Raw genomic sequence first — 26,721 nt, 5'->3', positions numbered from 1 at the left:
TTTTGATTTGGTTTGATTTGTTGAGAGGTCTCCTAGTAGACAGAGGGATGGACAGAGTGGAATGCTACAGCTCATAATGAGAGATATTTGGTCTGTAACTTGTTTCCAGAAATGGTGAGTTGGCGGGCAGAGCCAGGTCGAGTGGAAGTAATTATCTGGGGTATTCAAAGAGCAGTGAGTGCAAGTGTCTGAGTCCACAAATCCCATTTTAAACATCTTTTGGTGGGTGATATGAGTTCTGTGAATTACCTTGTATTGTATTAGTTGCAGGTTAGTATTGGTGGTCATCGTGAAGGTGTTCCTACAGATTTGAGTCCAGAAGTCTGAATTATAGCTGAGTGATAAGTCTTTTTCCCAGGCTGGGCTGGGGAGGGATATTGTTAGGTCTGTGGTTGATTGTTAGTTTGTATTTTTTTTGGTGTTGGATTATTTTATTAATTTCATCCATTCACGGAGGTGGTTGTAAGTAGTTGTTCATTATTATAAAAATTAAAAAAAGATTAAAAAACAAAAAAAGTAAATGACCAGTCTACAGTGAGTTCAGTACTGAGGCAATGTATCTCAAGTGTTATCAGTGAATTATTTGAACCAGTTGAAGTGTTTTGCTGTTGAGAGCAAAGTCTTTTGATTCATACAAATAATGAATTGATACCACATTTGAGCTGTATACGAAATAGTATTACTCTACTATTGAAACTAAGATTAACTGTCTCCCTATTTTTTTATCAGTTTTTTCCATTTTTTCTCCCAATTTGGTAGCCAATTGGACCCCGTCTGATTCAATTAGAGCTAGTATTAGATACACTGCCCACACCCCGTCCCTCGGCGGCCGACAGGAGAGCGACACGCCTTCTTCAAGCCGTCTCGTCTCACAAGTCGTGACCATGATTCCGAGGCGCTCGAGGTGCTTGTTTTTGTGCGGCGATCTACTGACCCTGCCAAGTCCCTCCCTCTGGAGCAGCGAGCCAATTATTGCTGCTCCACGTGAGCCGGCTAAACTTGGCTTTTCCAAGGCCTTTTTTATTACATTATTGGCATTTGGCAGATGCTCTTATCCAGAGCGACGTACAGTCGATTAGACTAAGCAGGAGACAATCCTCCCCTGGACCAATGCAGGGTTAAGGGCCTTGCTCAAGGGCCCAACGACTGTGTGGATCTTATTGTGGCTACACTGGGATTAGGGCCACCGACCTTGTGTGTCCCAGTCATTTACCTGAACCACTATGCTACAGGCCGCCCTCAAGCTCAAACCAGATTGTAATTGATCAGTCTACAGTGAATTCAGTACTGAGGCAATGTTTGAGGGATAATGACAAGCAACTGATTAACTGTCATTAAAGGTCATGTAGTGGACCAAGATGCTCTCGTTGACTCCCTCCAGAGGGGTGTGATCCGAGCTGCAGCCCTGGATGTGACATACCCTGAACCCTTGCCAAGGTTTGTTGTGGAGAAGTGAGCTGTGCTTATAAATATTCTCCTTTCAGTTACTTCACAGTTTTCTTAAACTTGGTCCTGTGCGGAGAGTAAGGCCTGGTACATAATCTAGGCAAGGAATGGAAATGTCAACTTAGATTTGGGAAATATGCCAGTTATATGTGCCTTTTAGCTCTGTCTGTTATATACTGCTATTCCACAAGGTGGCAGCCAAGGCCAATCTAGTTTCTCAAAGCAGTTTACATTGGAAATGATCATTACGATTTAGCTTGTAGTTGTTTATTGTACAGTATTTACATTTAGCACCTATAATTGAAATGTTTAGAATTTGGAAAATTTGGGCAACACATTTTGCTATGCAAGACATGCCCCTTTTGTTGCTTGTTGTGTCATTGTACACATTACTTGCATAGAGTTTGTAATAGACCTAAAATTTCATGAAGTACAAGATGATGATGGATGAAGGTCTCGTATGATGTCACAGTCGTATTCTTGTACACCCTAGCTGAGACTCCTTTATCAGCTTGTTTGATGTGCTTTTGCTTTTTCCTGGACAGGGGACACCCCTTGATGTCCCTCCCAAATGTCATTGTTCTGCCCCACATGGGCACTCATACTGTGGAGACAACTCGGCTGATGGTGGAGAGGATGGTGACTAATGCTCTGGCAGCTCTCAGTGGAGCACAGCCTCCTGATGAGGTGAAGGTGTAGGACACAGCAAGACTAACATGGCCCTCAGACTCCACTATCCAGGTGGTTGGAAGAAGGACTGCATTTTTAGCATTTTTTGTAGAATCTGGATTGCTTATTTCTCTGTAATTTACTTTCTCCAATTTACATAACATCACTGAATGTTTTCTGTCAACTAATTAAAAGTAATAATTATTATTTTTGAAGAAAAGGTATTTCAACATAAACCACAAGAAAATGTTCCTGCATGTAAAGTTGGTTTCTTTTTTCGATCAGTAAAATAATCAGTAGTCAGTAGTGATACAGTAGCTTCAGAAAGTATTCAGACCCCTTTACGTTTTGCATACTTTATTGCACTGTAGATTTGATTTTTAAATGGATAAAACTGCCATTGCTGCCCATCAATCTACACTCAGTAACCCATAATGACAAAGTGAAAACATGTTTTAAGAAATTATTGCAAATGTATTAAAAATCTCTCATTTACATACAGTGCCCTCCATAATGTTTGGGACAAAGACTCATTATGTTTTGATTTGCCTCTAATTTGCCACAATTTTAGATTTGGAATCACGCAATTAACATGTGGTTAAAGTTCACATTCTCAGCGGTGTTTATACATAGCCCCCCCATTTCAGGGCACCATTATGTTTGGGACACATGGCTTCACATCTGTTTGTAATTGCTCATGTGTTTTTAATTGCCTCCTTAATGCAGGTATACGAGAGCTCTCAGCACCTAGTCTTTCGATCACCTTTGGAAACTATTATTGCTGTTTATCAACATGAGAACCAAAGTTGTGCCATTGAAAGTCAAAGGAGCCATTATGAGACTGAGAAAAAAGAATAAAATGGTTAGAGACATTGTACAAACCTGAGGCATACCAAAATCAACTGTTTGGAGCATAATTAAGAAGAAATATGGCACTTTTGAGCTTACTAATTACAAAGGGACTGGCTGAACAAGGAAGTCCTCCACAGCTGATGACAGAAGAATTCTCTAATAATTATTCTCAAGAAAAATCGGCAAACACCTGTTGGACAGATCAGAAACACTCTTCAGGAGTCAATGACCATTGCCCGCAGAATACTTGATGAACATAAATACAGAGGCTATACTGCAAGATGCAAACCGGTGGCAAAAGCAGGATGGCAGGTGACAGTTTGTCAGGAAGTACTTAAAGGAGCACTTTCACGCTTGTTTCAGTTGCGATTACTTTGACGGCAGCAAAGGCGCTCCGTCCTGGTAGTTCCAACACTGACGCCAATTTTTGTTCCTACTACCCTGCTCTCTGTTAGCTTCAGCTGCCTCGTCCTCTGCTGTCTGTCTCACTCAGTCACCCAATTCTTCCTCTGTAAATTCCGGTTCAAAACTGTAAGGTTGCATTTCTTAGTCAAAATCAAAAAGCTTGTCCTCTAACTCAGCGAAGTCAGAACATATCGCTCAGGGTAGCCAAGTTAGGTTATGTGATATTTGTATGCTAGTGTTACCATATTTTTGTGGGAGTGTCATGTGATCGCCAGGATGGGTGCCCGCCCATAAACCAGTGAAGTCACTGGACGTGTTTTCTTTAGAAAACGTTGCCTTTAGACGTTTGCCCCATATTTAGGAAACAGCTGCACTGACGGTGATTTAAAAAAAGCCTTCAAACAGAATTTTATCATTTTAGGTGTGGACAGATGAGATGAAGATCCTTGATGTGTCTTGAAGACTGAAACTCTGTATACTATTGCTTATTATCCAAGCAAAGAATAAATATCTAGTTATAAAACTATACCAGTTCGTTTTCGGTTGCAACAATCAAATTAGCTATTAGTTAGCTTGCCAAATTTTTCATCCAATGAGCTTTAATTATTGTACAGATTTTGGTACAAAGTGACGGCCGTCAACTGTATATTTTGAAACCAGAATTTAATGACTATACACTCAGGCAGAGGGTGAGTCAACGTGTCAGTGAGCCTTTTTCAACAATATGAAGGGATTTACAATCGTCTTGGAACAATGTTTTAACACACAAATCTTACCTATTGACCAGGTTAATCAGCATTCACTGTGACCCTGGAGTGAACCTGAGTGTGGATACTGAGAGGAAATGTATTACCATAGTTGAGTTGCTGTTCACCATGATATTTAACTTGAAACAAATACTATTATCGCTCATCTGGCAACGCTGAACTACCATTGGATTCCATGGAACCATGTGGTTTTCGACGCAGCCCTACTTTTTTTCACAAGACACATCGGTGATACGTCCTTAGATTGGTATAGTCTAGACACAGGCACAAGACGTATAATGTTTCGTTTGCTCGGCAAAGCATTCCCACTTCTGATACGACGAGGAGTGAAGCAACTAACAGTCACAAAAATGGTAAGAGGAGTGGTAGTAATGCAATAAAAAATATGTTTGTGCTTGTAGCTTGTGCACTGCTGTGCCCACAAGCAACAGCGGAAGTGCTAAGGGGGGGATTGACTTTCTGAAAGTACTGTTCCAAGCTTACTCGAGCTGCACGGACCCCTGTCTCACTAGGATACATATACTAGATCAGTAAGGGAGACAAAAATGAGGTTCCAGTCATAATATCGAATAATAAATTAGTGACGTTAAAGGGGATTGCGAAATTGCTAGTTATAGGCTATAGTCTATCATTTGTCCATATTCCGTTAGACTACACTACGGATATTTATAGCTCCTGAATCGAAGCTTATAGTTTCGTGCTTACTAAATCATTCATAATGAACAGAACACCAATGTTTTCAATAATTGTTAATAAAATGCTTATGACATGAATAAAAATTTTTCTTCAGACTACGGAGAAGCCGTGCATATTAGCCAATGCATTGGGGGTACAAGATGGAATATACCGGTGTTTTGGCCCTATAATTGAGAAGAACTTCACCATTATTTCTTCCGAGGAACTCTTAAATAACAAAGAGCGCTTCGCTGACCAAATCCGTGCCGTATTCGTGTGGAACGGCCTAGTCAAGGTAGGCTGTGATTTGCTGCAGCTCTTACCTAACCTGAAGGTGGTTGTCAATGGCGGGGTGGGAGTGGACCACTTGGATATAGCCATGATCAACAGCTTTGGTGTGAAAGTGTGTAACACGCCGCACGTTGTGGACAACGCCACTGCAGATATTGGGATGGCTCTGATGCTGGCATCAGCGCGGAAACTGCTCTACGGTTAGAGATATTTCCATTTATTTTATAATTTTTTTGCAATTGTATTTTAGCCAATTTTGCTTTTAGAAATGAAGCCAGGCAATTGCCCTAGAATCTGTCGGGCAATTAAAGTATTTTGACATTTAAATTCAAATAAAAGTCTTCAAGTATTAAAAGTAATCATCCTACTTTTACTCAAGGTATTTGAAGTGTGACCATATCTTTCTGGGGATATAAGGAATACTCACAATCCATAAAGCTTTTGCTTAAAAAACCCCAACATTGTCATATCTTCACTCCTCTGAGACATTTGTTTCAGGCCCTGAATATAACTGAATGGCTGAATGGACTGAATGGCTCACAAACAATTTCACTCATGAAAATATGTTTTAGGTCTATTACTATTACAGAATTTACAGCTGTAGAATGGAAAACAATTTAAGCTATGTTACGTATTCAGCAAATTCAATACATGGAAAAAAAGCAGCTAGTAATATATTGTAAAAATCTCAGAATCAAGTTCAGGGGATTTTCTGCACTGTCACTGAGGCGGCTAACTTGCAGTAGGCTACACAATCCGTTGGTAGCAGAGAATAGCTAGCCATCATTCATCCATCATTTCATTTATAACCGCAATAATGTGAGCGAAAAAGTGAAAATGCTCATGCAAGCTAGCAATATTAGACCATCTTTTGCCTATTTGAATAGCTAATTGAGTCTATCCCCAATGAGACATTAGCTAGCCATTGGGACTACTGAGGCAGTCACTGTACCACCAACATGATAGTCCTGCTGTCCCCCCCCCCCCCCCCCCCCATCTCTTACAGGTCACAATTATTCCCTCTGTCATGAAGATACGGCTTTGCCAGAGAGTTCCCTGGGCACAGATGTCAGTGGTGCCACGCTGGGCATTATTGGGATGGGCCGGATAGGGTACAAGGTTGCCAAACGGGCCCAGGGCTTTGAAATGAAAATCCTATACCACAATAGAAACCGTAGGTATGGTATTATGATTATCTTCATTTTTTAGCACTTATTTGCATATAAAATTGATGTAGTGACTTTAAAGGTCATCATGTCAATATAGGGTAGTGCTTGTCAAACTATAGGTTCTGTGAGGGGTTAAATGGGTATCAAGATGACAGATAAAATATAATTTACTGTTTGTAATACGTTTCCAGTTCCAGTTGACCTGTTATATGAACACATAGCTAGTCACATGAGGGTCAGTGTATATTAGGGCTCTCAAATTTAGAGTCGATGTTGGAATATATTATGAAGGAAAAAACCTTTTAAATACAATGTTTTAAAACATGGTGCACATTTTTTGGAATACTGTATTCAGATTTAATTTTATGTTCCAATTGACAGCCCAAGTATACATGCAGTTGTTTTGACTGATAAAATATAAATATTTCTTAATGTAAAGACTTATGAATTATTGGCTCAGAATACATGTGTCCAAATCTCCCACACCACAATAGCTATGGACAGGGTATAGGAATTCTAGCATACAAAAGTAATATACCTGCGGAAATGCAAGACAAAAGCATTACTGAGATTTTTTCTTTGGCTGAAGCGGAGGTTCGGGTTTAAAAGCCTCTGGCAGACTATAAAACATTTTAGCCAAGGTTTCCTATAATATAGGCAGAGCCACCTCTGGGGCTTGCTCCTTAATTTAGCATAATTTTTGGAGTACTGGCAAACTTTGGTGAACTGAACTGTGGTACTCATCTGGCTCTCTTTCTCTGTCTGCGCACAGGAAGGAGGAAGATGAGAGAGCAGTTGGAGCATGGTATTGTGAAAAGATGGAAGATCTGCTGCAGCAGTCAGACTTTGTCATGGTGGTGGTGAACCTGTCACCTCAAACGCACAAGCTGATTGGTGCCAGGGAGCTGGCGATGATGAAGCCCACAGGCACCCTCATCAACATCAGCAGAGGTATGGTGGAATGGCTTAACCCAAACTATTAGCTATTTACTTTTGGTAATGTGAGGCCAAGACTTCATAACCTCAAAAATCAGTGGATCTCAAGTGTAATCAGTGAATTATTTGAACCAGTTGAAGTGTTTTGCTGTTGAGAGCAAAGTCTTTTGATTCATACAAATAATAAAGTAATACTACATGAGAGCTGTATACAAAATAGTATTACTCTACTATTGAAACTAAGGATAACTGTCTCCCATTCTTCTCCCATACATGTTATAAACTATTTTGGTTCCTCAGACTCCTGTAAGTAAGGTAAAGTGATCAAAGATCAGGAGTACAGTAAGTTAAACATTTCCAAGGCCTTTCAAGCTCAAACCAGATTGTGAATGACCAGTCTATTTTTTTTTTTCCACCCGAACAGGTGATTTTATGAAATGTTGAATTAGGCTAAGTGTGCGGCACAACACTATTTATATGTTTTTAAAGTTTTCACTTTAGCTAACCAACTATATAATGAGCAAGCAACTTATTTGACTATGGAACTAGCTGGCTATATAACTAAGATATGATAGTGGAGGCTACCACAAACGATGCAACTGCAAATTAGTTTCAGACAAATAAAGGTTTCGCATGATTCAACACGTAAAGATATAAAAGGAACGTGTAGCTTCCCAAATTGAACTCCAGACAAGCGATCACTGAAACTCTGTATACTATTGCTTATTATCCAAGCAAAGAATACATATCTAGTTATAAAACTATACCAGTTTGTTATCGGTTGCAACAAGCAAATTAGCTATTAGTTAGCCTGCCAAATTTTTCATCCAATGAGCTGAGAGCGAGAGAGAGAGAGAGAGAGAGAGAGAGAGAGAGAGACTAAAAATAACAGTAAATGGAAAAAAAAGAATAATAGTAATAAAAAGAATGATAAAGTGTGGAAAGAGTGACTTGTGTACACATATGAACATGCAGACCAACGGAGCCAGGTCAAGTGGAAGTAATTATCTCGGGTATTCAAAGAGCAGTGAGTGCAAGTGTCCACAAATCCCATTTTAAACATCTTTTGGTGGGTGATATGAGTTCTGTGAATTACCTTGTATTGTATTAGTTGCAGGTTAGTATTGGTGGCCATCCTACAGATTTGAGTCCCGAAGTCTGAATTGTAGCTGAGTGATAAGTCTTTTTCCCAGGCTTGGATGGGGAGGGATATTGTTAGGTCTGTGGTTGATATTAGTTTGTATAGTTTGGTGTTATTTTATTAATTTTATCCATTAGCGGAGGTGGTTCTAAGTAGTTGTTCATTATTATAGAAATTCTTTAAAAAGTAAATGACCAGTCTACAGTGAGTTCAGTACTGAGGCAATGTTTGAGGGAAAATGACAAGCAACTGATTAACTGTCATTAAAGGTCATGTAGTGGACCAAGATGCTCTCATTGACTCCCTCCAGAGGGGTGTGATCCGAGCTGCAGCCCTGGATGTGACATACCCTGAACCCTTGCCAAGGTTTGTTGTGGAGAAGTGTGCTGTGCTTATAAATATTCTCCTTTCAGTTACTTCAGTTTTCTTAAACTTGGTCCTGTGCGGAGAGTAAGGCCTGGTACATAATCTAAGCAAGGGATGGAAGTGTCAACATAGATTTGGGAAACATGCCAGTTATATGTGCCTTTTAGCTCTGTCTGTTATATACTGCTATTCCACAAGGTTGAAGCCTAGGCTAATCTAATTTCTCAAAGCAGTTTACATTGGAAATGATCATTACGATTTAGCTTGTAGTTGTTTATTGTACAGTATTTACATTTAGCACCTATAATTGAAATGTTTAGAATTTGGAAAATTTGGGCAACACAAGACATGCCCCTTTTGTTGCTTGTTGTGTCGTTGTGCACATTCCTTGCATAGAGTTTGTAATAGACCTAAAATTTCATGAAGTAGAAGATGCATGAAGGTCTCGTATGATGTCAGTCGTATTCCTGTACACCCTAGCTGAGACTCCTTTATCAGCTTGTTTGATGATGTGCTTTTGCTTTTTCCTGGACAGGGGACACCCCTTGATGTCCCTCCCAAATGTCATTGTTCTGCCCCACATGGGCACTCATACTGTGGAGACAATCCGACTGATGGTGGAGAGGATGGTGACCAATGCTCTGGCAGCTCTCAGTGGAGCACAGCCTCCTGATGAGGTGAAGGTGTAGGACACAGCAGGACTAACATGGCCCTCAGACTCCACTGGTTGGAAGAAGGACTGCATTTTTAGCATTTTTTGTAGAATCTGGATTGCTTATTTCTCTGTAATTTACTTTCTCCAATTTACATAACATTGATTCACTGAATGCTTTCTGTCAACTAATTAAAAGTAATAATAATTATTTTTGAAGGAAAGGTATTTCAAAATAAACCACAAGAAAATGTACCTGCAAGTAAAGTTGGTTTCTTTTTTCGATCAGTAAAACAATCAGTAGGCAGTAGTGATACAGTGGCTTCAGAAAGTATTCAGACCCCTTCACGTTTTGCATACTTTTTTGCACTGTAGATTTGATTTAAAATGGATAAAACTGCTATTTCTGCCCATCAATCTACACTCAGGCGGCACGGATGGTGCAGTGGGTAGCACTGCCGCCTCACAGCAAGGAGGTCCTGGGTTCGAATCCCCGTCGGCCGGGGCCTCTCTGTGTGGAGTTTGCATGTTCTCCCCGTGTCTGTGTGGGTTTCCTCCGGGTACTCCAGTTTCCTCCCACAGTCCAAAGACACACAGGTTAGGCCGATTGGAGAGTCTAAATTGCCCGTAGGCATGAGTGTGTGAGTGAATGGTGCGTGTGCCCTGCGATGGACTGGCGACCTGTCCGGGGTGTATTCCTGCCTTTCGCCCAATGTATGCTGGGATAGGCTCCAGCCCCCCTGCGACCCTGATCAGGATAAGCGGGTTCAGATAATGGATGGATGGAATCTACACTCAATAACCCATAATGACAAAGTGAAAACATGTTTTAAGAAATTATTGCAAATGTATTAAAAATCTCTCATTTACATACAGTGCCCTCCATAATGTTTGGGACAAAGACTCATTGGGTCTCATTCATGAAACGTGAGGAGAACAAATTTGTGTGTAAAATGTGAGTAGAGGGAAATTTACGGGTTTTTGGCATTCATCAATATTTTAGTAGCTCCGATCTTTTCGTAGCTACTAAGAAAATCTACACCTGCTGCTGACCACGCGTAGTGCTTGTGTAAATTCAAGAATGCACATAAATAATGCTTGTCACTATTGGAAATTTACATTTTAATTCATATTGCGCTCTGTTATGTAAACAATACGCAGATGCCTTTGAAACAAGTGATATGAACATGACAAACAATTAAAAATATAACACATTTAGTTCAATTAGTTGGCAATTAGCAGGTTTAAGATCCAGATTAGGTTCATGATTGTGAATTATCTATGAAAATCGACTCAATAGATTACACATTCTTTGTGATGCATTTGCTTACATAAACCGGAAAAACTTTAATTCCGTTAATGTGCAACTGATCTGTGAGGCACACGCTGCTACTCAGGCCGTTATGGAGCGCACAAACAGGGTCTTGAAGGCAAGATGGATCTGCCTGGACAATAAAGGTGGTACCCTTCTTTATGCACCCGGGAAGGTGTGCAAAATAATATTAGCCTGCTGTGTCCTGCACAATGTGGCCATTAAACAGGGCCTTCCCCTGCCTGAAGTCCCCAATGCAGAGGAACGACTGCCTCTGGAACCAGCTCTTGGGCCTCGAAATGCGGCTGCTATGCAGACACACCAGCAACTTGTAGAGCAATTTTAAGGTAAGTGTTGCTAAGACTGAATAAGCTGTGCACATTTTAGGCCGAAAAGTTAGTTTCATTTGTATTTTGTTTTATATTTATATACAACATCCTGTTTCAGTAGGCTACCTCAGCTCATTTTCCGGTTATGCGCTTTAAAATGTATACAAATAGTTATCAGAGTAAAAGAGAGTAGCTTGATTATCTTGTAGTAAATAAGTGTTTTCCCAGGATAAACACAGACATCACACAATACTGACAACATAACACTTTATTGTTGAGGACGCAAAGGTGCCTTGCAGATTTCCTTCAAGCTGGTGTTAATTTCTTGGAGGGACGTGTTGATTTGGTTGACTGCTGTAAGTAGACTTTCTTGATTCCTCAGGACCTCATCCGTAAGGACAGCCGGATCACCTCTTCGGCCTCGGTACCTGGGTGCAGCAGGTGCCGCAGGAGCAGCAGCGGCGGCAGCAGGTGGTGGAGCCACATCATGGGAGGAGCACTCGCCAGCTAGAAATATGAGACAACGTTTGTTTTTTTCCCATTTATGTGTGGCTCTTTTTTCATTTGAAAGAAACATTAAATAAATCTTATTTGAAAAATGTTTAATTTACGTTGGCTGCAGACTGACTTATTTTTACATTACGTTACATTACGTGCCATTTAGCAGACGCTTTTATCCAGAGCGACGTACAACAAAGTGCAAATCAAACACAAGAACACGTGCAAAAGTTGACCTGAGAGGACAGTACAGTTCCGAGTCCTAGTGTAAACATACAGAAATTCAGAACCCTTGAAGAGTTGTTTGGAGCTGTACAGTATAAAACAGAGCTTTAGGCTATTAAGATTCAAATCATTTGAAGACGATGCATACAACTGCAGTGGGCTATACGTTATCCGTATCCTTTCTTGAAATGAATGTTAAATAGCTCTACATTCCGACACTGATATCCATTACGCACCATATCGCACAATATAACATTACTGGTTTCCCGTTTCCACTTCATTCAATCAGAAGAGAAACCCCCACAAATGTTCTGTTTGTTTGGTGGGACTGTACGACCTAGGTTAAACTACACTAACCACTAAACACTAACCACTATCAGTGATGGTTTTCAGAATGTATTATGATACAACAATTATCACCTTACCATCTGGGTTTGATGTTGTCTCCAGTGGAGGCTTGTCGATGTCTCCGTCAGGTATAATTCCTGACCGAGAGGTCTCCCCAATAATGCCGGCGATGCGCTCGTCAGCAGGTGATATTTGTGCCTGTGAGCCTCCTCCTCCTGTGGCTGATGCATGTTTTTTTTGTGCGCTTATGCGTTTCTTTGCCTCCAGTTTGATGTCAAACCATTTACGTTTAACCTCGGATATGGTTCTATTGTCTACAGAGGCAACATTAACAGCATCTGTCACCTCCTTCCAGGCCTTCGCTTTGCCTGTCCCTGTCACAACACCACTACTGATAGAAGAAAAAAAATTTTTTTTTACCCAATAAAATATATTTCACCCAAGATGATTTCGATCTCCGCTTCGGAATTATTATTATTTTTTTTTTTTCTTTCTTTCTTTCTTTCTCTCTCTTTCCTTGTTTGCGCCATGATGACTGACAGGTCGACTGGATGCGTCTACACCTCCTTATATGGCAATCATTGTCTATTCATGGGCGGGGATTTATGCTAATTGCTGATTACCGGGAGCAGATCTGGGTTTCCCGCGGCGTTCATGAATCCGGAGTAGGTGTCGTGAGCCACGGACCCCTTGCCGAGCTCAGACCTCACGTTCCCACGAGCAGTACCTCACAATGAGGTGTCTCGGGGACGAACTCAAGTACTCCGAACGTCCTGGAGCCCTGGTAAGTTCTACTGAACTTCCAGCCCAGTCTCGAAGTGAAGGGTGTGATGCAAATCTGGTAATCGATGTCCTGTATTCAATGTATTCCTCTAAAGAATCTTTATCACATATGATTATAGTAAGATATACTTTATTATAATCAATCAAAAGAATAGAGTTGTACAGATTACAGTGTACATATCATCTTTTGCAGTTTGCTAATCACATGCAAGTTACATATACCCCTCTTAGCTCTTTCTAAATTACCTTTCTACCACGATGTTTAAAAATCAAGGTACACCCTTCCTATATCCATCCTCCTCTTTGGCCTTTACCTTATCTTATGGCTCCCCCTTCACGGAGATAAAAGCTACTGAACTTCCATTAATACAATGGGTACGAACACCCCTAAAGTCTACTACTTATTTATATCGTATATAGTATCTTTCTAAAAAATAAAAGATATAAAAATAAAAGGAAACTTATAATGTATTACTTCTATGTATTACTTTTCCTACTTCTACAAGTAATATAGATTATAATTACCACTCATGCCCTAAATATAGCCATCTCGTTTTCTGCGGGATTTGATCCCTCCTCCTTGCTGTTGATGAGCTCTTTGAACAGCTGCATTGGTTTGGGAATCTGGGGCAGGATCAGGACCCAGACTTTCGAAAGACGTGACTTTGCACTTCGTACTTCGCCTGCCTGTTGTCTGGGATGTGCACTGGTATTTCTTCGAACACGTCGGGGGTTTTGCAGTGCAGCCGCAGCATATGCTTCTCCTCACTGACACTGAGGTTAGGGGGGGAGGCTTCAGGTTCTTGCGTGGGTCCAGCAGGAAGGTGTTCTGTAGCGTGGAGGAACCCCGCGTCCCGTCTGTTGGCCTCCAGGTGCAGTTCACGGCTCCAAGCATGTTGTAAAAGCCCTTTAACTCTTTCACCAGCTTTTCTGTATGATGAGGGATGCGCGTGAACACCTCTTCGACATCAGTCCTGCTGTCACAACTCTTGGGCTGAGTCCGCACCGCGTACGTCACTCCTCTCTCCATATCCATATCCTGGAGTGGCGCGCAGAGGGAGCGTGCCACTCCAGCTTGACTACAGCTGTCTTGTGTTGCTCTCTCTTCACCAGCTCGTAGATATCTTCTGAAGCCAAATTCTGCGATCCTGCTCTAAGGTCTAAAAACTTATCCCTTATATATCTTTTTTGCATACAAAAGTGTACCTTTTTTGATAAGAAATGCCCCCATTATGTCAAGCGGGAAGACATTTATCTTTTATATAACCTGTTTTTCAATGACCATATTAATTATTTCTGTTTTTCCAATTGTCATTTTCTCATACCTCCAAAGAACCGTCCCCAATATTTTATTTCATGGGCCCCTCTGGTTTGGGAATTTCCCCCATCTTAATATATGAGTGGAAAAACACTAGCCCTTATGTTGTTTTTAATGAACCTATTCATCACTGGTGTCTGTGTCAGTTTCATAATCTCTCCTTGACTTCCTCCAAACTTTGATTTCATGTAAGCCAGACGTTAAAGCCTGCCACCATCCCAACACCCTCTTTAGGTGCCCCTTTTTGTGGCGCCTTAAGGGGTCTACAAAGGTCATCCAGCTAATAGCTGAGTGTAATTCATCATTCAACTCCTCTATAGTCAGTCCTTTAAATCTATTCGATAAATTATTTGTGTTATCCTCAGAGAGGCCCGTGAAGCCTCTTAATTTTCTCTCGGTATTGACGTCCATGCCATTTTCCTTATCTCTTTTACATTTTTCAATCTCCTCCTGCTCTTTGATTTCCCAATTATTTTCATTGTCTTTCTCATCCTGTTTTTTTAACCAGGCCTCGTGCTCCTCCCCTGTAGGAGCCAGCCCACACGTGTCAACCAAGTATGTTATCACATCTATCGTCTCCTTGAATGCAAAACTCCCTGGGTCCCCAATTTTCCGTTCTGCGTGTTCAGCCCCTTCCATGGTCATGCTAGAACACATTCTACGCATGGCCTCAGTCAGGCCTTTAGCCTTGCTCTCTAAAACCCTGAATCTAAGTCCTCTGACTTCAGACTCCTCAGTATCCATATACGGTTGTACATTTATTTTATACCATATACTTTTCCTCTTACGGGAGCTTTTACTCCTACCCCATTGGCGTGTGCGAGGGGTTAACAATGCATTCCTGCTTAACCCATCTTCTGTCAATCTCTCATCAGGAGGGCCTAGGGCCGGGTCCTCGACATAGGTTTTTAGTAGCGTGGACGTTTATGTGCAAATCTGAACATAGATTTACTAACGTTTCATGAATGAGACCCAATTACCATTGCCCGCAGAATACTTGATGAACATAAAAACAGAGGCAAAAGCAGGATGGTCAGGTTACAGTTTGCCAAGAAGTACCTAAAGGATCACTTTCACGCTTGTTTCAGTTGAGATTACTTCGACGGCACCAAAGGCTCTCCGTCCCGGTAGACATGAGTTTACAGTTCCAACGCTGACGCCAAACTATGCTCTCTGTTAGCTTCAGCTGCCTCGTCCTCTGCTGTCTGTCTCACTCACTCACGCAATTCTTCCTCTGTAAATTCCGGTTCAAAACTGTAAGGTTGCATTTCTTCATCAAAATCAAAAAGCTTGTCCTCTAACTCAGCGAAGTCAGAACATATCGCTCAGGCTAGCCAAGTTAAGTTACATGATATTTGTATGCTAGTGTTACCATATTTTCATGGGAGCGTCATGTGATCGCCAGGATGGGTGCCCACCCAGAAACCAGTGAAGTCACTGGACGTGTTTTCTTTAGACGTTTTGCCCCATATTTAGGAAACAGCTGCACTGACGGTGATTTTAAAAAAGCCTACACACAGGATTGAATCATTTTAGGTGTGGACAGATGAGATGAAGATTAACTTGTTTGTGCTGATAAGAGCAAAGTATGGAGGAGAGAAGGAACTGCCCAAGATCAAAAGCATACCACTCCATCTGTGAAACATGCTGGTGGGGGTATTATGGCAAGGGCATGTTTTTATTACCAGGGCACAATTTATTACTAATTGTGGAGTACAGAGGCAAATAAATAAATGATGTGTCTTTGTCCCAAACGTTATGGAGCACTGTATTCAGACACTTTGCTATGGCACTCCAAATTGTGGTCAGGTGCATCCCTTTAATTATCCTTGAGATGTGTCTTGAACTTCATTGGAGTCACCTGCGGCAAATTGAATTGATTAGACATGGTTTAGAAAGGCACACATACCTATAAGGTTCCACAATTCACACTGCATGTCAGGACAAACCCAAGCCATGAAGTACAAGGAACTCTGTGACTAAATTTAAATTCAATTTTAATCTGTGATAAGATTGTGGTGAGGCATAGATCAGGGCAAGGGTATAAAACCATTTCTAAAGCTTTGAGTGTTCCCTAGAGCACAGTGGCCTCAATAATTGTGAAATGGAAGAAGTTTGGAACCACCAGGACTCTTCCTAGAGTTGGTTGTCCAACCAAACTGAATAACTGGGCAAGAAGGCCCAAGAACCCAAAGGTCACTTTGAGTACTTTGGAAGTCCTCTGCAGAGATGTAAGAACCAACCGGAAGGACGATCATGTCAGCAGCATTCCATCAATCAGACCTTTTTGGTAGAGTGGCTAGACGGAAGCCACTCTTGAGTAAAATATGGGATATGACAGCCCGCTTGGAGTTTGCCAAATGGCATTTAAAAGATGAGACAAAGTCTGAACTCTTTGGGCAGAAATCCAAGCACTATGTCTTGGAAGCACCAGGCACTGCCCATCACCTGGCTAATACCATCCCTATGGTGAAACTTGGTGGTGACACCATCATGATATAGGAGTGCTTCTCAGTGTCAGGTATCAACATTTTTTAGGTTAATCAAGAATATTCACATAATGTAGTAGTAAGATAGTCTAAACCAATCCCTTTCTTTGAATTTGGAATGTGGTTAGGTTGCGTAGGAATTTGACTGTAAGGAGAATGTTAATAAATTAATTTGCAATGGGGGCAATGTGACTGATTTATTTTAAGTTGGAATGTGTTCTGGCCAGGTCATCCTCTTTGCAAAATAGCTGCATAACTACCTAGGCTGAAAGATGACAGTATACTGGCCACAGGAAGCGAAGGGGAGGGGGAATTTGACTCTGGGGCAGGGTTAGGGACTTTTCAGAAAAACCTGCTCTTTGGTTTTGTGAATGTTTTCAATATTTAGTGTGGGAATTCCTACTTGTGAATACACATATGTGGTAAACCATCAACTAAAAGGCAACGCAAAGTATTTGTTCTTGCATGACATTAAAATAAAACATACTGTCATATAATAATGCCTGTTCTGCATGTGAATTGATGTGAAAAAAATTGTCTATATTAGTTGGTTAGGGAAAATGATCTCTGAAAGTTAAATTCTCTGCACAAAAGTTACCATTTAGGCCTTCTGACTTTTACAGATTAGGTACCAATGTAGCTAGACCGGAGCACAGTTAATGAGTGATATATTTCTGCTGTTGGGTCAGTGCAGAATGCAGACAGTTCATGTAGTTGTACACTTTCCACATAAACACCACCAGTTTTTCCACAGACAGCCATGTTTTGTGTTTGGTGTTGTGCACCTGGTAGGTCGGAAGTTGGAGATTTCAACTGCGAGATCCTGACCTCCGGTGGTAAATGGAATGCAGCACTAGTCCCCGTCATGACCAACCTGGTTGAAACACAAAACAGGAAAATAACATATTTGCAATAAATTATGAATTTATTACCAAGAGACCGAGACCAAAACAAGCGATATGGGAAGCGTGGAGCTGCAATGGTAACTGTTCTCTGAGTTCCTCCCTCAGGCTTCAGGTTCCCCACAGGTGCCACCAATCCTGCAATCAGTTCAAAATGCAGCACACCAGACTCATGCTACTACAGGCAGCAGGAAGACCACTGGGGATGCAACATACCAGCCTTAAATGGTGACTCTAGTCACCAAACACACATGGGCTCTGAGTCAAATCAAAGACACTCCCAGTCAAACCAAGGACATAGGCCAAAAGGTTCACTCCACTGAACATGCATTACAATGTCACTCAGACAAATGTAGCATCAAGATGTTTTTATTAAAACACCAAAACTCAGTTTTACTACCACTACTACAGATACCACTGCTCAGACACATGAACACAAATTGTGAATTAAGTGAGGACTTGTTCACATGGAAACTGAATTACAATTAAAACAAATCTAAAGACTAAAAGCACAAATGTCAAACACAAGTGCATAATTACAATAGTTGCCACAAATAAGTAAAATAATTACAGAAACACAGACTTAAACATTTAACAAACATTTAATTAACTCTCCACACCTATGCCCAAGCTCAAAAGCAGGTGACACAAAATGTAATGGTTAAGCAGCAGGGCGTTACTAACAAGCAATTACATAGGCATCCCCAGATCCCAATTAACTGCAGAACTTAACCTGGGGTGCGTTTCTCGCAGCCGTCTTAACCCTACGTCGTTCGTAAGTTGTTATTAAGCTCTATCTTAACGTTTCAGCGTGTTTCCCGAAACGTTCTTAGCTAAGTATACTTTCTGTACGTCATACTTTCGTACGGTTGGTCTGGACCACTTTTAGCTATACCTTAGAGATGTTGTCAGTTCACTCCGCTAGTGGCCACAACTGTTACGACCGCAAGCCTCTGAAATCAGCTGTTGCTCTTCGTTACATCTCAATCTGTTAAGCAATATGTACACTAATAACTCTACAGTTGTAGTTGGCTAATAATATTACTATAATACCACATTAATGGGGCTGCTTTCATGCAAATAATATAATTGTAAATTACGAAGGATGCATGTTGCACTTTATTGAACATGTTGCCTAATTGCCTTTTAAATTATATTCATAAACTAACGATTTCCCACTCTGTGTGTGCTGGAGCGATGTTTAACCGTAGTTCTTTCTTGGTTTTGTTGGACACCGTAGTCCTAAAACTGGAAAATAATGTTTCTTTATTCAGCGCTACGTCTAACAATATCTCCATTTCGCTTGCTGTGAAGCTGTGGGACCGCTTATTTCTTTGTTTTTTTGTAAAAAAAAAAAAATAATAATAATAATAATAATAATGTTGCTTTCGTGTTGGTGCGTTTTACTTGTTGGTGCGCTTTTATTGAAAACTAAAAGCTACTCAGAGAAAATCGGGAATTACACCAGTAATGTGATCGTGCTTCTGCCAAATCAACCCTGATTGCAAAGTAATTTAAGGCACTATGACAAAGATATTAAAATAATTTAAATAAAACATGACATGCCAAAGAAGGCGTATTGCTAGATGGCGTAGCCACAAACCGTATAACTGACAGTATATATACTTTGGCGAAAATTATATATACGGTTGGATAATTTAGTTTAAGTTTAATACGTTGCCACCAGTCGTGAGAAATGCAATATTTTAAAGTATTCCTGCAGTGTTTTATTCATTCAGTGTTCCTTCCCAGCTCGCAGCAACTTTGAACACTGAACTTGTGAGCTTAAATGGAAAACCAATTGACAAATCAATCAGTTGGACTCTGAAGCGTACCCCCACCCAGAATTCCAACAAAAACAAAAGTCAAAATAATATGGCCAAAGGGCTGAAGCTAAGCAGGTGTGGGCTTGGTTAGTACTTGGATGAGAGACCTCCTGGAAAAACTAAGTTGCTGCTGGAAGTGGTGTTGGTGGGCCAATAGGGAGCGATCTTCCCTCTGGTTTAAAATTATCCCAAATAGCATGTTTATGGTCACAGGAGAAAAGTAGTCCAGGGAGGTTAAGGTACCAAATCGGCATTCAGGAATCACAAGTCTACATAAACAGAAACGGGTTGAGGTTTGGCATAGACAATCAGAACAAAAGAATGCAGAAAACGCATAACAATAGCACCTAGTAATGGTGCAGACATACAGGTATATAATAGTAATGGTGCAGACACACAGGTATATAATAGTAATGGTGCAGACATACAGGTATATAATAGTAATGGTGCAGACACACAGGTATATAATAGTAATGGTGCAGACATACAGGTATATAATAGTAATGGTGCAGACATACAGGTATATAATAGTAATGGTGCAGACATACAGGTATATAATAGTAATGGTGCAGACACACAGGTATATAATAGTAATGGTGCAGACATACAGGTATATAATAGTAATGGTGCAGACACACAGGTATATAATAGTAATGGTGCAGACATACAGGTATATAATAGTAATGGTGCAGACACACAGGTATATATACACATGCAGATAGACTGATATGACAAGCAGGTGTGAGAACGGGGATGAGGAAATGACACACAGGTGAAACGAACAAATGAGGTGAGGATCATCAACAGGAATACAGACAAAACACAGAAGTGCATGACATGAAACTAAATAGTTTCTACTAGTAAATAGTTTTAGAAATGCTAAATAGTCGCATTCCCACTTATATTACGAAGAGGAGCGAAGCACATAACAGTGACAAAAATGGTAAGAGGTCATGCTAATTCTGTAAAAAATATTACCACTTAGTGTAAACAACATTTTGCCAAGTTTACTTAGTTTAAAATTGTAATGCAGCATTAACACAAACTTTGAAGCAATAATTGTTTTACAGTGCAGCAGTGGTTGCTTTTCTGCAAGTATTTTTCTAGCTTATCAAGCTACTGACCATGCCCTTTATGTAGACCTAGGTTACAAATGATCAGTAAGGAATTAAGGCATAAATAAGGGAGTGTTCCTGTCATATTGTACTAGAGACATATTGTAGTGCCTTGTTGAAATTCCAGCAGTGAATTGAACTGATTGCTTTCATCTGTGGCTGTCTGATTTACTTTGTGTGGACTCTGGGGGAAACTGATACATCAGAGCAAGAAGGACAGATGGAGGGAGAAAGCAAGAGAGTGAGGCTGTTTGTGAACTGGCAACCGATGTGTGTTTTACACTCACTTTGTTGGATTGGGTCGATCACGGTAATAGAGCACCGTTGACTAAGATAGGTAGCGAGGCAGGGAGGGAATTTATGTGGGGAAACAGCTAGTTGCTAGAGGCCCTGGGGTTAGGAATGGTTCTGTTGTTTTTCCCTCTTGCTTGTGTCTAGCATTCAACATTCTCTGAGTGGTGGTGAACTAAAGCAGCATTCTGTAGAATGGTTACGCTTCTCATTTGTACTGTACCTTCTATGTGATAAATTAATCTAACATCCAGTAATTATGTTGGAGAGCTGCGCCCACACTGTGACCCCTTCCAGGGGGGTATTATCCACGGTCTGCTGATAATATCGTCCCCAGTCTCTATGGGGAGGTTGTCGTGCAACTAGGACAGGGAACAAATTTTCATTTAATTCTGTAGAAGGCTGTATGTTTTGTCCATCCGTATGTTTGTTTGCTTGTTATCCAATTAAATGATCCTAGAACATTAATTACAGCTGAGCTTATAAAACGCAAGAAACCACAGTGAAAACTGTTGAAATGAGAGCAAAGAATGCAACGTACATTTACTCACTTAGAAGAGAATATTAATCAAATGTTTAGTATGTCTGTATATTAGAAAAGAATATTAGAAGAGAATATTAATCAAATGTTTAGTATGTCTGTATATTTTCAATGATTTACTGCTGATAAGTTTGTGTTAGAAGTGCATAAGTGACCTATGTGTAATCTAAAGTTGAGTAAAATAATTAATATGAAGTGGAAAGTAGGCTACCAAAAATGATTATTATGCTGCGAAAAGTACCAAAAATGATCTATAGGTCATAGAAAGTTCTGGAAAACACTATATAGTGAATAGCACCGTGTTTTACATGATGCCTATGTTAATGACTCCATTTTGTTAAAAATACAGCCTACAAAGCAAGATGTATGCAATAAAATCCTTTTTTTGTTCTGGAAATCAATAGGGTGATTCGCCACGATGGTTTCAGAACCGAGAAGGTAGCGCTGCCAAGTCAGCTGATGCTTTAGGAGGAGTTAAGATAAGATAAGATGTGGTGATTGGCCACAATGATGTTTTAACTGTGTATAAAACGGGTGTAAATGACAGTCCGGGTCCATGTTTATGAAAAAACTGGTCCAGCTTTATGCACTTGTACTAAGTCTTATTTTCCTGAAGAGCTTGCTGCCGTGGTGTCTTTTCCCTCGTGAAGATTTTCGACAAATTGGAGATTTGGACTCCTAGACACGACGTTGTTTACTTTTCTACATGTGTTCCCCGAACTATCACTTCTACGTGCAACGTGACTAGGCCCATCGACTTGCTCCAAGATCGATTACGCACTCCATGCAGCGACTGTTCGACTGTGTTATGAGAGGAAGTAGTGTTATTTATGGATAAAACACTGCAGGAATACTTAGGAATATTACATTGTATATTATATTTGCCAAATTCTTATACGGTTAGTGATACGGTTTGTGGCTACGCCTTCTAGCAATACACCTTCTTTGGCATATCATGTTTTATTTACATTATTTTAATATCTTTGTCATAGTGCCTTAAATGACTTTGCAATCAAGGTTGATTTGGGAGAGGCACCATCACATTACTGGTGTAATTCACTATTTTCTCTGATTAGCTGACGCTTTCAATAAAAGCGCACCAACAAGCAAAACGCACCAAAACGCAGCTTCACAGCAAACAAAATGGAGATATTTTTAGACGTGGCGCTGAATAAAGAAACATTCTTTTCCAGTTTTAGGACTACGGTGTCCAACAAAACCAAGAAAGAACTATGATTAAACATCGCTCCAGCATGGATGGATACACATTTACATTTTAGTCATTTGGCAGACGCTTTTAATGCAAAGCGACTTCCAAGTGCAGAAGATACTCAAAGTTTACTCAGATGCTTTGTAATTGTTTTGTATTTATTTAAAGTATGCCTCTTTTGTACAACATGAATAGAAAATTCAGCTATGTAACAAAATAATATCTCTCCATAACAAGTCTTAGGCTTAAGTTATCTCTAATACAGGGGTCGGCAACCCTGGTCCTGGAGAGCCGCAGGGTGTGCTGGCTTTCGTTGTTGCTTGGCATTAATTGATCAATGAAAGCCGTTGATTAACTCACCTCACCTGGTTTCTTGGGTCTGAGTCGCTTGCTTATTTTAAGGTGGAGACGAAAGCCAGCACACCCTGCGGCTCTCCAGGACCAGGGTTGCCGACCCCTGCTCTAATAGAATGTAATAATAATATGAATAATAGCCTCAAAAACAAATGCTCATTTAACAAAAAGAAAAAGATAATTATTCTTCAATCTTTAGTTTTCTTCAGTCTTCCTTGTCTGCCCATTCAGTTACTAAGTGCGACGTGCAATACAAATTGGTAACTGTGCGTAACGCCAGTGTGGCGCCTTATACAACATTTAAATAGTTTATGCGAAACGGTACACTTATGGAACGAAAAATGATATTAAAAATAATAATTTTGGGGGAAATGGTCTGTGGAACAAGCAAAGCAAAAACCTGGACATTTGAAGAAATTTGTAAAACCTCCCGGACAGATTTTTTAGGACCCAAAAAGAGTAAAAGAGGACGTTTGGTCACGCTATTGTAAGGGGTAGCCAACTCTGCTTTCTGTTCTGTCACTATCAGGTAAACAATCAAAAGTAGTAATGTTTCCTTCTTTTGCCTTTGATTTGCGACTTCGGTGGTACTCATCTAGCTCTCTTTCTTTCTGTGCATAGGAAGGAGGAAGATGAGAGAGCAGTTGGAGCACGGTATTGTGAAAAGATGGAAGATCTGCTGCAGCAGTCAGACTTTGTCATGGTGGTGGTGAACCTGTCACCTCAAACGCACAAGCTGATTGGTGCCAGGGAGCTGGCGATGATAAAGCCCACAGGCACCCTGATCAACATCAGCAGAGGTATGGTGGAATGGCTTAACCCAAACTATTGGCTATTTACTTTTGGTAATGTGACCATTTATAACCTCAAAAATCAGTGGATCCCAAGCACACTATATTATGCATTTTTGAAAATAAAGTTCATGTAAACTATTGTAAACTTTTTAGTTTACAATATTTTCTGTGCATATTTATCAAGAATGCCAATAATCCTGGAGCCCACTGTAGGTTGTATGCCCTTTGTTTACATACCAAACATGTTTACTGGCTTCTTTTAGCCCTGTCTGGGGTTATATACTGCTATTCCACAAGGTGGCAGCCAAGGCGCATCTAACTTCTCAAAGCAGTTGATATCGGCTATGATCATGCTTTTATTTGTAGTTGTTCATTGAGCAGTATTTAAATGTAGCACTTCTAACGGAAACAAGTGGAATTGCACCCCATGTTTGTGTTGCATTACAAAATTTGGACTATGCAAGAACACGCGAAACACCCCTTACGTTGCTCTTTGCGCCGTTGCGCGCATTCCTTAAGTAGAGTATGCAACAGGCCTAAATTTCATGAAGTACAAGATGCATGAAGGTCTCGTATGATGTCACAGTCGTATTCTTGTACACCCTAGCTGAGACTCCTTCATCAGCTTGTTTGATGATGTGCTTTTGCTTTTTCCTGGACACCCCTTGATGTCCCTCCCAAATGTCATTGTTCTGCCCCACATGGGCACTCATACTGTGGAGACAATCCGACTGATGGTGGAGAGGATGGTGACCAATGCTCTGGCAGCTCTCAGTGGAGCACAGCCTCCTGATGAGGTGAAGGTGTAGGACACAGCAGGACTAACATGGCCCTCAGACTCCACTATCCAGGTGGTTGGAAGAAGGACTGCATTTTTAGCATTTTTTGTATAATCTGGGTGTATTGTATTCTAGTAAAATTGCCACTAAGGGGCAAGTTAGCCTTATTAAAGTGAAAAAAATAAATCTTTGAGCACAGCTGAAGAATTGAAATCTGACATTTTACTAAAAAATACTCAAAACCAATACTTTGTCAGAAGATATTAATACATTTGAACAAAACTGAAAAATAAAAACTGTCTTTGCATAAGTGTTTACATAAATATTTGACCCCTGTGCTTTGGAAGCTCCAAGTTCATAGAACAGAATTGTCTAATCATTAAGTGTCTGAATAACCCGCCACCCTGTTTAAGGATTATCAAGCTGTGAATCTAAGGCTAAAGATAATTCTTTATTAAAAACCTGTCAAAAACCTGTGGTCTGAACTGAAAAAGACAGTCCAAAAGTGCAAACTCAAGGATATCAAAGATCTTGAAAATTTCTGCATGGAGGAATTGTCAAAAATCCCTCCAAATGTGGTCTCTAACCTTATCACAAATGATGGGAAAAGACTAATGTCTGTCATCTTTGATGAGGGTGGTTGCACAAGGTATTAAATCAGGGCTGCCAACAGTTTGGGGGCACAGTGGCTTAGCACTGGTGTCACAGAAGAAGGAGGTTCTGGGGTCTCTGTGTGGCGTTTACTTGTTCGTGTGGGTTTACTCCGGGTACTCCAGTTCCCTCCCACACTCAAAGACATGTATGATAGGTTTCACAGCTGTACTCCTGCCATTGCCAAGGCACTGGCCTCAGAACTAGAGTTGGTCACTAGGCACTGCCCACTGCTAAGTAACTATGATGGGTCAAAGGCATAGGAAAAATTACCCCATTAATTGAACCTGTGTGGGGGTTCAATAAAGTAAATCTTATCTTAATTGTGAAATCTGTTTTTTACATTTTTTATTTGAGAAGTGTAGGACTTTGGTTGATTAAGGGTAAAAAAATGACCCCCCCTATTATGTTTAATAGCAGAGAAAAAATGATATTTTTTTAACTTTTCAATTTTTCAACAATTTGATGACAAAGTTTGTGATGATGTGTTTGTGTTGTTTCTTCATGCAAAATAGAATTAAATTACTTAAAATTCAATTGAGCTGCTTTATTTTACAGGTATAGAGAAGGCAGGTCATTTTTTACCCTTAGGACAAGGAGTATACAGAATGTTAAAACTACACATTGGTTCATAAAGGACACTACTACACTTACACTTGTTGGAAAATGAGGTTTATGTCAATAACGGTATTATTTTTAGTTTACAGTATTTTCTGTGCATATTTATCAAGGGTGCCAATAATTCTGGACCTGACTGTACTCATCCCAATACACTTACAGCTATTGCAGTTGGTGGCCAGATATGAATGTGAGGAGTTTATTTATTTATGCAGGGAGCCACATCTGCTGATATAAGAAATTTTAGCTTTTATCATTCACTGTTAGAGCCTGTGAGTTAGAAAGTTTTTAGATAGGCTTTCTGTTAATTATCGGTGAACACTCCAGTCCAGCCATTGTCTGCTTAAGCATCCTCTACATTTACGAGCACCTTACTATTTAGTGTGTTCGTATCAATGTATTAGAGCAGGTACTTACGACTACCATATGATGTTTAACCCATTATTTATTTAAATCGTTTTGATTATTAAAATAAAATGCTTAATGAACGTATGTGTGATTGCTCCATGTGCATACAATTGATTTTTATTTTGCAACAACTTTTGTAGGCCTACGTGTGTGTAGAACCACTTGGAGGCAGCAAAGCCAAGTAGTCGGCTAATCTTTAGTTCTTACCTTACATGTTTTGCTGCCAAAATAGTTTTCCTGAAAGGCAATTTAATAGTTATTCAGTCTTTTATGTTCTAGAAATAGTAGTATTACAATAGCCCTATCCCTGCTATTAATGTATACATTGATCATGTATTAAGATGTTTTAAATTAATTGGATATTAAATGTCAATGGCACTACTACCATGGTGTTTGAGGGATAGGTCTAGGCCACTGCGAAGATTGTTACAAAATTGTATGAACACCAACATTTTGTAAGGTTAGGCTCATTGAATTCAATGGTTAGGCTACTACTTCCCTCAATGAAGAAAACGACTGTATTATTCTTAACCAGCTGAGGAAAAAATATAACCGCAGAAT

At 40.2% G+C, this 26,721-nt stretch overlaps 1 protein-coding gene across 5 annotated transcripts; it reads left to right on the top strand.

The window, feature by feature from the left end:
• The first annotated feature begins 4,098 nt into the window (after window positions 1-4,098).
• zgc:136493 (uncharacterized protein LOC692276 homolog) lies at window positions 4,099-24,900 on the top strand. Of its 5 annotated transcripts, none has more exons than XM_061256647.1 (6): window positions 4,110-4,492; window positions 4,930-5,305; window positions 6,112-6,283; window positions 7,047-7,225; window positions 8,662-8,717; window positions 9,253-9,387. In XM_061256647.1, exons 1-5 carry the CDS (start codon window positions 4,418-4,420, stop codon window positions 8,703-8,705), a joined length of 846 nt encoding a protein of 281 aa, XP_061112631.1. In that variant the 5' UTR covers window positions 4,110-4,417; the 3' UTR covers window positions 8,706-8,717; window positions 9,253-9,387. The 5 variants fall into 5 exon arrangements, with proteins under 5 accessions (XP_061112609.1, XP_061112618.1, XP_061112631.1 ...); XM_061256639.1 differs by having other exon boundaries at window positions 4,124-4,492; window positions 5,131-5,305; window positions 8,621-8,717; window positions 9,253-9,624; XM_061256620.1 differs by having other exon boundaries at window positions 4,125-4,492; window positions 8,621-8,717; window positions 9,253-9,624.
• The last annotated feature ends 1,821 nt before the right edge of the window (window positions 24,901-26,721 follow it).

The sequence above is a fragment of the Conger conger genome, chromosome 1, assembly GCF_963514075.1.
Source record: "Conger conger chromosome 1, fConCon1.1, whole genome shotgun sequence".
NCBI classification, from domain to species: domain Eukaryota; kingdom Metazoa; phylum Chordata; class Actinopteri; order Anguilliformes; family Congridae; genus Conger; species Conger conger.
The sequence above is the reverse complement of the archived record's forward strand: the minus strand, read 5'-3'. Positions and strand labels throughout refer to the sequence as shown.